At 34.9% G+C, this 14,190-nt stretch overlaps 1 protein-coding gene across 1 annotated transcript; it reads right to left on the reverse strand.

Moving 5' to 3' along the window:
- Positions 1-927: 927 nt before the first annotated feature.
- LOC136821489 (clusterin-associated protein 1-like) lies at positions 928-11,825 on the reverse strand. Its single transcript, XM_067077721.1, has 12 exons — positions 11,738-11,825; positions 11,336-11,447; positions 10,890-10,974; positions 10,180-10,308; positions 9,387-9,437; positions 8,337-8,432; positions 4,283-4,366; positions 3,855-4,046; positions 3,191-3,274; positions 2,685-2,835; positions 2,143-2,195; positions 928-1,849 (listed from the first exon to the last, which is right to left on the reverse strand). The coding sequence occupies exons 1-12, from the start codon at positions 11,757-11,759 to the stop codon at positions 1,709-1,711; spliced, it is 1,200 nt and encodes a 399-aa protein (XP_066933822.1). The 5' UTR covers positions 11,760-11,825; the 3' UTR covers positions 928-1,708.
- Between the last annotated feature and the right edge of the window lie 2,365 nt (positions 11,826-14,190).

Raw genomic sequence — 14,190 nt, forward strand, 5'->3', positions numbered from 1 at the left:
AGTTAGGTTTTTACTTTCAACCTAGCGTTTGTGTGAAAACCACGTAGGTCATGCGTTTTGGATGGGAAATAAGTGGCTTTAAGGGCTCTGACCATAATGAATTTTTCATAATTTGGTTTAGGTAAATTTTTGAATGATTTGATAGGTTTAGCTGATCTTTTTGTCTGACTCAGACGGGATCTAAGCCAAATGGGCCTTTCCTTAACAACAACAAAAAGTTGGAATTCATGGTAACAAGTAGCCCGGGGTCCACTTAAAGCTTTTTTTATAGACTGGATGGCGCGATTAAGTGGCCCAGTAGTATATGGTAATATACTTTTGCTTAGATTTTAGTTGTTTTTGGAAGGTAAAAACAGTATGAAACAATGATGGCGACCTCGCCAAATGCTCCTAGTCTACTTCACTGGACTCAGCGTCATAAAAATTATCAAAAAGCAAAGTTCAGCCAAAAGTAGACTCTAGTCTAGGTAACAAGATTTATGATGGTAAACGAGAAAATTCCCTGAATAACACGTTAACCAAGTGAGGGAGAATTCTGAAAAAAGAATAATTTTAAATGACTTTGAACAATAGAAATGAAACAATAGAATGCGAGCCTGATATAGGGGCAGACACTAGCTTATAAAAAAACCTGTACAAATTTTTAACAAAGTTACACTAGAAATACTGAAAATTTTAAGAACACTCTTAAGCTTGAAACCCATAACATTAAGAAATCATGAACGCTTTAAAAATTCTTTGTCGACCTTATAAAAGGTCAAACCTTGTCGAAAAATGCATATGTAAAACACGTATTAGGCAGGTGGTAAAATAGACTCAAAAAATATGCCAGTTAAAAAATGGAAGAAAATTCTACTTTTGAAGGGGTCAAATTTTGATGGCGTCCTAAGGTGGAAATGACAAAATATTGTATGGAACTTTCTTCAATAAACGACGAATAAACTATATATTTTTTCGATTTATTGACATAAATTACGTTATTCTATATACAAAAAAAACGAACAGCATCATTTAATATCAACAAATAATAAAATCCCAATTTCACTTGCCTAAGTGTGCAATCATTCTTGTTTTGTCGGTCATTTTTAAAGCAACGCTTCAATTCTATAAATTAAATATCGTTGAAATGATAATTCAAAGCACTTTTAAAAAGTTGAGATATAAATTCTAGAACTTCAGTTTGTATGAAGTACTGAAAAGAATGCAATGAAAAATATTATTAACAGAATCTTTTTCAGGTAAGAAAAAGTGAAGCCTTCAAATATGCGCCGTATTTTTGACGACGGATTCCTTTGTTTTCGAGTGATATCTTTTTCGAAATTTAGATGTAAATTTTATTATCAATCACCAGGCGGACCGCGCTAGGCCGCGCAACTTTGGCAGGATTTTGTAGGCTTCAAATATTACCAAGGAGATTTATTCGATTCTAGCCCTTCGAGCTTATACTTCATTGGTTTGTGCGCCATGAAATTTGTGATATGAACTGACAGTGAAATGTGAGAGAACATAATATAATAAATAGCAATTAATTTACTAAAGATATGATGAGACGATAAAAGCTAATAAATCCTTCGTCAAAATCATCTCATTCATTTTAATTATCTCCTTGAGTTTTAATTTGATCGACATTCTCAAGCAAGGTCCAAGAGTAATTACGAACAACAGAGAGTTCGAAAGTTGCGACGCCACAGAGTGTATCTAACAAGCATTAAAAACCATCATCGGAGTCGCCACCACCCGTTTGTATCTGATCGTCATCATCTTCGTCGTCACTTCCCGTCTCATCGTCATCGTCAAGTAATCCGTCTTCCACACCTTCGCTTCCCGATGATAAATCACCTGAATCGTCCTGTGATAAAGATCGAAAGAAAGGTGTGAAATATCAGTTGAAAATATAGGGCATTCTCTCAGCTGTCTGTCTTTTCTTCCACTTATGAAGTGTACTTTTGTCAGAATTGAACTTTAGGTGAGATGTGGTCATCTTAAAAAAAAAATGTTTTTGTCAATTTTTTTTTTCATTTTCTGTTTATCTTCGTTTAAAGTGACGTCAATTCGATTATTTGGTTTCAAACAAATGTTTGAACTAGGTACGGCACAAAGCACTATTTCAGAACATGAAAAAATATTGCTTTGTTAACTTACGTCATCTGAATCGAGTGCACCAGCCATGGATCCAACCACTTTCGGTTTGCCTTCTATAAATATTTCAAAAAGATCATTCAATTACTTGTCATAAATTATCAAGATATATCTTCACGCTTTTTTATAAGAGAAACTGGTGATGTTCAGCCTCTTTTAGGGCAGTAAGTGAATAAAGCAGGCACAAGCGTGAAAATTACAAAAAAATGAAGTCAAACCTTAGCCAATATTTATTGGTTCTTACGAAAAAAGCGTGTATAAGATGGATCAATTTCAACATGTGACCTAAAGAGCTTTTAAATTATTCGAGTGAAGAAAACAACGTCAATCTCTCGTTTACCAGGAATTTGACGGAGTCATTAGACGGAAAACCCTCTTTAAATAATATTGAAATGAGAGAGAATAGTCAAAAATAATCATATGTAACCAGGACTGATTCCACCACCCCCTCCCCCCCATAAGGCCTCCCCATTGGTTAAAAAACTTTAGACCAACAAAAAGGCGGTGGTCCTGATTACCCAATATTCGCAGTCTATAAAACATACGTTTGACGGGGTGGTCATTATCAGCCACCAAGACATCTTCATCCTCCTCTTCACCATCCGTTTCACTACCAGCGCTATCTAAACGTCTTCTGATCATGTCCTCGTGTTCCTCACGCGCTCGCATCGCTGCTTTCAATGGATTGTCTGAATCCTATCAAAAGACGAAGGAAGAAGACTTATAAACGTATACATTATCCGTCTTATATACAACAGCCCTTATTGGCATTAGAGAAATTATGTTTACTGTCTTTCCTATAGCTGAAACGGCTAATTATTTAATTTATTTGTCTTCACCCTGACCGACTAAAGTATATAAATGTACAAAACTCTATTAAAATAACGCTATTATTTTCGGTCAGGTGACAGAATAGGACCACTTTTAACAACCTAAGGTGTTGTTTACGGCCCAAATTTGTGTATACTCAAAACTGGACAGTGGCGTGGCGTAAAACTAGGACCCAAGTGGTGTGAATATCTTATCTTTTGTTGAGTTAAACTACACTTACATTGAATTTATCGAGCTCTGTTTTGTTCATGATTTCGTGTTGTTGTTCGAGGTACGTTAGGTTGCGATATTTCTCGATGTAGGTCTGTTAAATAAAGTAGTAAAAAACTGTTAGAATTTCCCATATCTGGTCAAGGGGAGGCTTGTCTGCAAGGATAATCACTAAGAAATGAATAACTGTAACAACTTGACTTGGATTATTTTTATCCTTCTCTTCATTAATAACTTATTCAGCATTTCACTGAAGATTGGCGTAGGAAGGAAAGCATAATGAAATTCTGAGTTCTGATCAGAATTTTAGCCAACTCGTATCATATCTTTTACAATATACAATTTTTCTCCTGGATGAGGTTACTTCTTTTGAAGGTCATTGTTTATAGGAAAGACGACAATGGGGCCAAGAACCTGAACCTATTTCAAATCAGAGTCTTTAAAGAAAGAATATCTAAGTTTAGGATACGATGAGAGATCTTTTTGTTCAGAGTTCTGCAGAGTTACGATAATCAAAAAATTAAAGTTTTGAATAGGGCAAGAGTCTTCCAAAATCCTTTTTTAAGCTCATGTTGCTTTTGATGATATAACATCAGTCGATAGGATGAAAAACTAAGCGAAGTCAAGGATTACCAAATACTAGTCTCAAACAAAAATTATCCTGGTATACAAACCTTGTACAATGTCTCCAGATCTTTCTCTAAGCCTTCATATTCATCCATGAACGCTGGTCGTACGCTCTCCAAGTTCTTCAGACGTTTTTGATTGCGCTCTAATTCTGCTGTCCGTTTTTCGATTTTCGCACCCAAGTTCGCTTCGTCTGATGCGATGTTATCGAGCTGGTTTCGTGTTTTATCGAGGTCGCTCTTCGAAAAGAAAAGTATTCATGTACTTGAGCGGTTTGCACGAAGGGTAGGCTGATTTGCAGCCCTCATGTAAGAATCCGGAAGATGGACAAATGAAGCATTACATTACCTAACTTGTTATATTTATACCACTTTGCAAAACAAATGCTAAAAAACGACCTAATGGAGTCAATAGGAAAAGGATAAATTGATGGAAATATCGAACCATATATCGAGCCCAAAAAATATCGCCTTACTTGTGCTTCGTTGACAGCATTTTCGATGTTTTTCTCGATTTCGTTCAAATCTAATGGTCTTGCCACGCTCGCTGTTCTGATTTCCTGGAAAGGAAGAAAAAAAAGTTTTAGAGGTATAATTGACGCTCTGCTATTCAATACGTCCAATTATTCGAAAATATTTAAGTCACCGTCAACAAAAAACTCTCATATACAACGCTCTACCATTCGATACGATGAGCTCCCTTATTCGATGAAAATCCGATTCCTCTTGAAAATCGAATTAGAGAGTGTTAACTGTATTAATTCAAAAGATTTCTGAATCAAATCTTATAGGCCTTCAAATAAAAATGACTAAAAAATCAATGAGAGCCTAAATATTCTTTTGAAAATCTCCAATTGATGTTTAATAATATTGTTTTACAAATTCGCAGGCCACCGTGCGGACACATGGGCCTCTATGAATCGCTCATACATTTTGGGTTAATTATTTACATTGTTAATATAGACAGGTATGCAACAATAGTGACACTTTCAATCATATTCAAATTTTTTAGCTTTCCGGGCCACACTAAGGGTCTCTTTAAATTCTTCCACTGAGGATGAGTTGACTACTTTAGAAGGCAAACTATTCCACTGCTTAATGCCCCGATAGTATAGGGAGTTACTCTGCGGACCGCGAACACCATCGTTCCCAAAGATTACTACTAATTCAGAGTCGTGTGTTCTCATAGGTCTCCCTCGCTGGTTACATTTCTTAGGGATGCAAGATTTGTCATAGTAGTTTAGATGTTTAAAGATCTCAACCATGTCACTTACCTCGCGTCTGTATTTTAGACTAGTTATTCCGATTCTTTGCATTCGATTTTCATAGCTTAGCTGTCCACATGTCTCAACTGTTTTAGATGCACGTCGCTGAATACCTTCTATCAATCTCACGTGTTTTTTTTAGTTTTGGTGACCAGATAACCTGGGCGTATTCTAAGTGTGGTCTGACAAATGTTACGTACAGTTTTCGAAATAGTTCTGGAGTGAGGTACGTGAAGGTCCGCCTGATAAGACCAGCCATTGAATTAGCTTTTTTCACCTGATTTGATATGTGTTGGTCAAAGGAGAGATTCTTATCGATGATAACACCAAGATCTTTTTCGAATGATACACGTTCAAGAATTTTATCCCCTAGTGTGTATTCGTGTACATGTTTGATATTATTTGGCTTTCCTAGGGTTAGCTCATGACATTTGTTAGGATGAAAAGTTAATAGCCATGTTTCGGACCACTTTTGTAGTTGGTTAATATCGTTTTGTATTACTAGTGCATCCTCAACTGATTCCACTTTATTGGCGAGTTTTGTGTCGTCAGCAAAAAGGAATAGTTTTGACTTAACGGATTCTGGTAGATCGTTGATATAGAGAACGAAAAGGGTAGTACACTACCTTGAGGTACTCCACTGAGCACTGCTTTTTGCACCGATTCAACTCCGTTTACTTTGACAATCTGGGATCGATCCTCCAGGAAGTTTTTGATCCATTCAAGCAACTTGTTTTTTATCCCATATGCTTCCAGTTTGATTAGGAGACGTTGATGAGAAACTGAGTCCAATGCTTTTGCAAAGTCAAAGTATATTGCGTCTACGGCTTTACCGTTTCCAATATCTTCGGTGCAAGCATCTAGGTAGTTTAGTAATTGTGTTACAGTTGACCGGCGGTTGATGAAGCCATGTTGTTTGCTAGATAGTAATTTTTCTTGATCAAGATATGTCATAATATGGGTTTTGAGAATCTTTTCCATTATTCGGCAAACTATAGATGTTAAACTGATTGGACGATAATTTTCTGCTATGTTTTTGTTTCCTTTTTATAGACAGGTGATACGTTTGCAAGCTTCCAGTCCTTCGGAAGACAACTCTCATTGAAAGATTTTGTCATTATCAGGAAAATCGGTTCTGCGATGTATTCGGCAAGCTCCTTGAGCATCCTTGGGTGAAGCTCATCTGGGCCGAGGGATTTATTTGGATTTAACTTTTTTAGTTCTTTCCTTATAGTTTCAGTGAGTATGTTGATCTCAACTTCTTTATCCGTCCTAGAATCAAATTCAGGGAGCTCCTCGAGTGGCTCACGCGTAAAAACACTACAGAATTGGTTCTGGAGGATGTCAGCTTTACTTTTATCGTCATACTTAATGGAGTTTTCGTCATTTGGATTCTCAAGCAGAGGGTGGATTCCAGATCTTGCCTTAAGGTTACTACGTATGTATTTCCAGAATCTTTTTGGGTTTGTTTTGGACTGTTCGCTGATCTTTTTCTCGAATTCTCTTTTGGATCGAGTCAGGGCTCTTTTGGCGATATTACGGCTTGTTACATACTCTCTTCTATTTCTTTCAGTGTCTTCATCATGTAGAGAGTTGATCCATTTTCTATGTGCTTTTCATTTCTCATTATTTAGGTAACAAGTGTTTGAATTTAATGGGCATTTGCCTTTTTTGATCTTATTTGACAGGTCTTTATTGTTATTGTTGGAAGTTGGCACATAAAGGTTTCGGAGCTCGATCATTTGCTTAAAGAACAGGTCCCAGCTCTCATTTACATTTAATTCTACTGACCGCTGGATGAAGTTGGTGGACCAGTTTATTTGGCTCAGATGGGTTCGCATTAGGTGGTAGTTAGCTTTGTTATATTGATATCTATTTAGTTCATCCTTGAGAGTGAAGTAGCCATAGAATTTAAAAAAGAGGACACTATGATCACTGAGATGGAGTGGGGCAAGATATTTTATCTCAGAGACTTGGTTTTCTTCCCCTGTAAGGATGAGATCGAGTGTCGATGGCCTATCGGTTCCACGTCGGCGTGTTGGTTCGAGGACATGATGGTATAAGAAAGAGTCTCTTAGAGCATCGAGAAATCTTTCCTCGTTGCTATCTTCTTCGCATGGGGAAGACCAATGTTTCCAATCGATCTTTTCGTAGTTAAAGTCTCCTACAAGACATAGGTGAGTGTATTTTGGGTTTAAGCAGAGATCTTTTATGAGCTTGTTCAAGTTCTTGTTATTTTCATCGTAGTCGTTTGTTTCGGTTTTGGTCGGACTTCTATAAAAGCAGCCAAATAACATTGTGTCTTTGTTCTGCATTGCTATTTCTATCAGGCAGACCTCTTCAAATCGAATTTTTGTTTCTATTTGTAGGATAAGGTGTTCAATGGAGTTGTGAACTAGTATTATAATTCCTCTTCTTTTTTTCATTCCAATATTTGTTTTATATGGTGTGGAGTAATTTTCGAAAGAGTAGTCTTGATCTTTTCTCTCGGAGACTCGTTTGGTGTTTACCTCAGTGATGGCAATTATATGTGGTTGTTCTGCGATTACCGTTTTTAACAGTTCATTTTTCTTTTTACTTGTCATTTGGTCAGCGTTTGTGTAAATTATCCTAAGTTCTCTAATTGTTGGAGTTGTTTCTGTAGGTTTGCTCATGTTTTGGTTTGATGGGTTTTCATTTGAGCTATCGTCGTTATCATTTTTGTTTGGCCTTATTGGCTGGTTGGGTTGTTGTCTGTTACGTTGGTTTGGCTGTTGTTTAGTGTCGTTTTTTTGTAAACCTTCTTTAGGTCGAATCCGTTTTTGAGGATCCTCGGACTCTCCAAATGAACTCATTCGTGGTGAGATTACGATTTCGGTCTTTAGCCTGCTGGGACAGTTCTTTATAGCATTCGCGGTCGGATCTACAGAGGTCTTCCGTGATGCTCATGCCCTTATACTTTTCGTTTCCCTTTAGTGACGGGAGATTTCCCATTAGCTTATCTTTATCTTCCTCACTATTGAGGCATATCAATAGTGGACGGTTGGGCTTCTTCCCTATTCTAAAATGAATGTTTGTTTACGCACTTCCCCTATAGAGTCTCTTTAACTCAAACCTCTACAACTCCAATGTTTCCTTCAGTTAACAATGCCTTGTAAACCCTACTCCATATCTCGAAAACTCCTTAACTCGAACAAATTTGCGTTTCCCCTGCGTGATCGAGTTATGGAGACTCCACTATATATTATTATGAAACTATAAATTACAAAACAAAACATTCACATACCCTTAAATCGACCTCCCTTCCAAGTAATTGATGGAGAGTTGATCCTTTGACTGTAATTTCTGAAGCAAGTTGTCGTGCCATTTTCAACTCCGAGATCTGTGAAATGAAAAAATGGAATCGTCTACATAAACAAAATATTTCGTGCAATGTATAATAATTCACCAGTCAATAGAATCACCAGGGGGGGTCTTGCAGTTACTCCTTGACACTATGTGGAGTAACTGCAATTTTGGACATTTTCTACAGACACCACCACCCTTGCAGTTATTCCATAGTGTACTAACTGATTTTACCCTCAAAATTGGTGTATACCACCCCCAAAAATGCCAAATTTGGCAATTTTTTCACTGAATTCCTCATTTTTGATACCATTTTACTGGGTACGTCTTATTAGTGACCGTTCAAGAGTTAAATATCTCAATCATTTTCCAAGTTTGTTAAAATATCTTTCATGCCTTGATTGAAGAAAAAATTTTGTGATTTTTTTTTACTTTTGAAAAAAATGTTTTGAATTTTTTTGCTTCCGGAATTTTTAAAAACCTAAAATTTTAAGTGAAAAATTGAAAAATGTGCTCACTTAGTACACCATATCCTACCAAAATCGACAATTTTGGGCTTAGGCACCACCCATGTTGCAGTTAGTCCACTGGTGGAGTAACTGTTTTCCCAAATTTTGGTTTATATACCACCACGGTAGTAATTGTCATAGTGTTTATATAATAACTGCATGAACCCCCCCTGGAATCACGACTAATAATATTATGTGCTAGAGAACGAGGTTTGGAAAAAAAGAAGAAAATTAACAAATAGGGGGCTAGGGCTGTTTATTAGGCACTCGAGGATATAGCTTAGAATGTCGATTTTTCAGCCACAATTGGGGAATCGAATTTATTGAATGTTCCGACCAAATAGAACCGATAAAGAATTGCTAAAAGGTCGAACTTCTTAGGAAAAAATGATCTCTATTTGGTAAATTCTAGTCCACTGGCAACACGACATGAATAATATCGAAGAAAGAAGACCTGGAGTGCCAAATAAACAAATCTTTACTTTAGAATTGAAGTCAACTTTTCTTGGCAAATACGAAGCAGCCATTTCATCCTAAAAAAAAAATTTTTACTGACGTGGAGGATTTACAAACATTAACTTTTTATCTAATTGACCGAATTTGATAAATAACCTTTCCTCTTTATAAATAATGAAAAAGGTTTGAAAATTCATAGAAATTGAGAAATTGAACTTCAAAGAGGGTAACTTATTCCCAGTACATCTTGGTTAGATTTTTAAGTCTGTCTTTTAAAAAAAATTTATTTTCCCCGAGAAACCAACGCTATAAGCTATTACATTTTTAAAGATTTGAGTAAAGTTTAATACAATTTCCTATCAAAATTTAAATTCTGTTGTTCCAAGGTTAAAAAGTCCAGTGGTGGATGGTTTTGGAGTGCAGTCTTTAAATGTTGATTTTCAGTTGCTTCCCTGGTTTTGTTTTGCTATGAAACACTCTAAGAAATTTTAGTATCAAATCTCCCAGTTAAAAATAGATGAAAATACCCTGGCAAACCCGAGCTTAAGTATCTGTGTATTAATTTGGCCGTTGGTCAAAATGCAATTTTTGGCGGATGGCAGAATTTGTATAATTTGGCGAGGATTCAATTTGGCGGATGGGGAAATTTTAGGCACTTATAGATTAAAAACTACTTGGTATTATAACAGTTTTTACTTAAAAATGCTAATTTCATATAGAATTTCTACTTAAGAAAGATTTCTGTGAAATTTGGCGGATGGTAAATTTTCAACAGGTATTTAATTTACAAAATTAATAAACTTAAGAAAGTAAACTAACCTCATCCGATTTTTTGCTTTTTTGAGTTGCATCATATAAAACAGTTGTCACTTTTAACAATTCTTTAACTGCTAGTCCATCTGCTCCATATAATTTCTTTGTATTCAATTTGATATGTGCTTTTGTCATCTAAAGAAAATCAATTGAAGCCTGTCTCAAAATAATCTGTACTGTGGAGACAAAGTTTTAACTCAAAATTAGGGGTAATAGAGACCTTCTAAATTTGAAATTAAGTCACTCATGATATCTTAGTTATACTTTGCACAGCGATAACTACCATTAAAAATTACCGCTCATTTGTTTCTTTTAAGCCAGAGAAGTTGTGGAGAGTCTAAAGGGGTTTATTCTAGAGCTCATTTAATCTTTGACCTGTGAAGAACATGTCATGGACAAGAACATGAAATCATTCATTTTTTATCTAATTTCTTCTCCATCATACTCCCAATCATCTACTGAATCGGGGAATACAAGTAGTTTATGCCCTTGAGGCCATAAAATGAATATCAGCAATATTTTAGAAAAAATATGCAGAACTTATTAATACGAACTACCAAAATTTTAAAGTTTTGCGAAATTTAATTTTGCGAAAAAGGGCCAGATTCGCATTAATTCATTTCACATTTATCAATTCTGCAAACTAATTAATTCTGCATTAATTTATTCCCTTATGGTGGTCCACAACATAATGAGCATACATAAGAACTACTAACCATGAATTGTGCGACAGATTTGATGAAAAGAACTCGATCATTTTCTGTATCCACATCCATAGGAATATCTGTATTGGGATCATATCTGAAAAAAAGTTGCACTTCCGTATTGTAAACAATATTATAACTATATAATGTTTTTATTTAGCTTGAACCTGCTTGAACCTTAACTCAAAATATGAAAAAAAAACGAGGCTGAGTTGAATAAAACCTTCAAAAATACTTCATGCTCATCATTAGCCTGTTCCTTATTAGTGCTCTACCTTGCACAAGTCATAAACTCATTTATTTTGACATTTTGTCTAACTTTCAATCTTACATTGTACATTTACAATAATTTTACATTGTACATTATTACAACAATCTTACATTGTACATTTCCAAATGATTTGAAGACTGTTTATTGCAGTGTGCTATTCCATTAGTTAAACAAAGGAAAAACTCACCTTAAAACAAGCCATTTCAAAATTTCTGCTACCAAGGAGAAATTTGGATTTCGAAAATTTTCCATAGAAATGAGTCTTGGGTACCCAAGGGCCCTCATCATTTCTGTAAAATCTGCAAAAAGAAAAAGAGTTGATAAATATAGACAAGATTCATTCATCTTCTTGACTTTAATTTGTGATTGCATAAAAACATGTTAAATAATACCTGCTCAGGGTTGTCACACTTCTCTCAGTTAAAAACAATACCCCTTCAATAAAAGAATTATTAGACTAATTGGTAGATTATTCAAGAAGGCTGGAACAGTTTGTACTTGCAATGTGTACACATGTTTTTATTTTCATGAACAATCTACAAATATTTAAATGTAGATGTATTCCTTTAGGGGGTTACATCGTACTTACTTCTAATATCTCTGTAGGACATTTTCAATTCAAGTTTTATTCAATTTCTTTTGAATTAAATCAACTAAAAAAAGAAGAAAAGACAACATAACAACATGATCAAACTGACAGAAACTTCTAAATTGAAATTAGAGAATGTGCCATTTTTCCAAGGGAAGAGAATATTCCTGTCAACTTTCCATAATTAAGTTTTGTTCCAGTACTTGCGTGCAGCATTGGGTACAAAGTCCAAATATGCATTTCCTGTAAATTTTGTATGAAGAGTTAGGGCTATATTGTCAAATGCAGCTATTAAAATGACTTTTCTAGACACATCTATTTTTTGTGAAATAGAAAAATGAAGTGACTGCTTATGTTAAAATTTTCTCCATCATGCAAATGAAGTCACGAAAGATGATGAAAATTTCAACATCAATTTTTTAGTTAATTGATAGTTTAATCGTAGAAATTTTAGCGAGATTAATTTTAGCGTATATTAGCAAGTCAGGAAAATCTTGATTTTTTTTGGATTTATTTTAGCGAATCACGATTTCAAAAAATTTCGTGTGGATAAATTTTAGCGAATACTCATCTGACAAAATTTTCGCGTGGATTAATTTTAGCGAGGGCAATGATTTTGAAGAAAAAAATATTGTTTTTAAATACAAAAATCAATATAGTCACATGTCTTTGTAACACAATTCTTGACTAAGAACAGAAAAACTTGGAAATTTACGCCCCCATTGCTAGTTTTTGAAAAAATTATGAAAATTATAAGAAAATGATAAAAAATGAAAGAAAAAACATACTGGATTTATTTTAGCGAATCAGCTTTTCGAAAAATTTCGCGCGGATAAATTTTAGCGATCTGTCAATTCGGTGCGTTTTAGCGAGATTTATTTTAGCGAAAATAGGGAAAACTCGCAAAAACGCTAAAATTAGTCTCGCTAAAATTTCTACGATTAAAGTAGAACTTATTAACGGTTTTTTTGAAGTCTGAAAATCAAATATTTGAGGCTACCATCGGATTCAGAGTGAATAGTAGATAAAGAAAAAGGGGTTATTTGTTAAGTTTCTACCACCTGGTGCCGAGAAATGGCATTTTTAATGCGAAAAGTAGATTTTGTACGGTAGAGTTAAGTTACCAGTGCGCAAACGGCGCCAGTGCACGAACGAACGTCTTTGAACTTGAAAAAAAACAACCAAAAACAAACTTTTATAGAATTTTCTTTGTGCTGCAGAATCCTCAAACTATCCCTTGCAATCTGTCCAAAAACTAAAATAAACGGAGCACTAGAACAACACCAAACCAATTTTGAACAAGGGCAAGTAAAAAGAGCACGAAATTCGGGATTTTTGTAAACATGGCTGATCGTGAGAGCAAAATGTTTTTTATAAGAAGATTTGCGCAAGAAGAGTTCTAAAAATCTTCCATCACCACAAAATTTCATTAAAACATGTTAGTTCATTAATTCAAAATCAATAGAAACATATCACCAGTTGATATAAAAAAGTGTTCAGTCCGCGAATGATCCAAACACCATATTCAAAATGAAGACATTGCAACGTCAAAACATTCCAAAGCTGGCGATCTCAATTAAAAAAGAAGGCACTACATTGCCGCCATTTTCAATGAGCAAAACTTGAAAAAGAAAACAAAAAATGGATGACAAACAAAATCTTTACAAAAATAAACAGGTTAGTAAAACGCTAAAGTTCTTATAAAAAAGACGCTTTTTTAGTGAAAAAGTGTGTGGTTTTGAAAAGTTCAAATATATACCCATGTATGATCTCGGAGGAGAAAAAGTATTACCTGCGAGTGGAGCTCTAATTTTTTATTTCGAAAGATCGTTTGCACACTGGCAGTCTAGGATTATACTAAATTAAGGGACGTCCCCAAATTAAGGGCGCCCCTTAATTAAAGGACATTGATTAAAATCATGTCCCTAAATTTAAGGACAGTCTCTAAATAAAGGAACATAAATTTTCAAACCTCAATTTTTTGGCAACCATCCATCAGCCAGTATAGACTCAGACTCGTATATCAAGACTACGGGATTTCAAGTACGGGCCGATTTTACTTTCGTTTTGAGTGGTTTCATTTTCGATTTCAAGCCAACATCTTAGCAACAGGCTGCTCGCCCATAGTTACAGGGGTTTGTGCAAAAAACTAAACATAGAAAATTTTCCAAATCCCCCATTTCGATTAATGCAATGAAAAATGAAACTTTTCTATGTTTCACTTTTTTGCATCTATTCTTCAAAATGAAAATATGTAAGATTTTAAGTTCTTCTTATATTCAATGATTTTTTAAGGCACTTTGTTGACAATCAAACTCTTGCATCACATTCCCGCTTTCTTCAGTAAATTGATAATGAGAAAAAACCTAAGCCACAGATCACGGATTGAAACAAATATATTTTGGCGCTTAGGAAATATCCTTAGTATGTATACTATATTTTTATTCTAGTTT

This window comes from Clytia hemisphaerica, unplaced genomic scaffold (genome assembly GCF_902728285.1).
Source record: "Clytia hemisphaerica strain Z4C2 unplaced genomic scaffold, Clytia hemisphaerica genome assembly, whole genome shotgun sequence".
NCBI classification, from domain to species: Eukaryota; Metazoa; Cnidaria; class Hydrozoa; order Leptothecata; family Clytiidae; genus Clytia; species Clytia hemisphaerica.

Bases quoted from the DNA above. Each gene is read 5' to 3' on its own strand.
- LOC136821489 (XM_067077721.1), bottom strand. From the start codon at position 11,759: ATGTCCTACAGAGATATTAGAA. The intron at 3,275-3,854 runs GTTTGTATACCA...TTTATTTAACAG, and splicing joins ATCTGGAGACATTGTACAAG to ACCTACATCGAGAAATATCG. The intron at 1,850-2,142 runs GTAAGTTAACAA...TCTTTATCACAG, and splicing joins GTGCACTCGATTCAGATGAC to GACGATTCAGGTGATTTATC.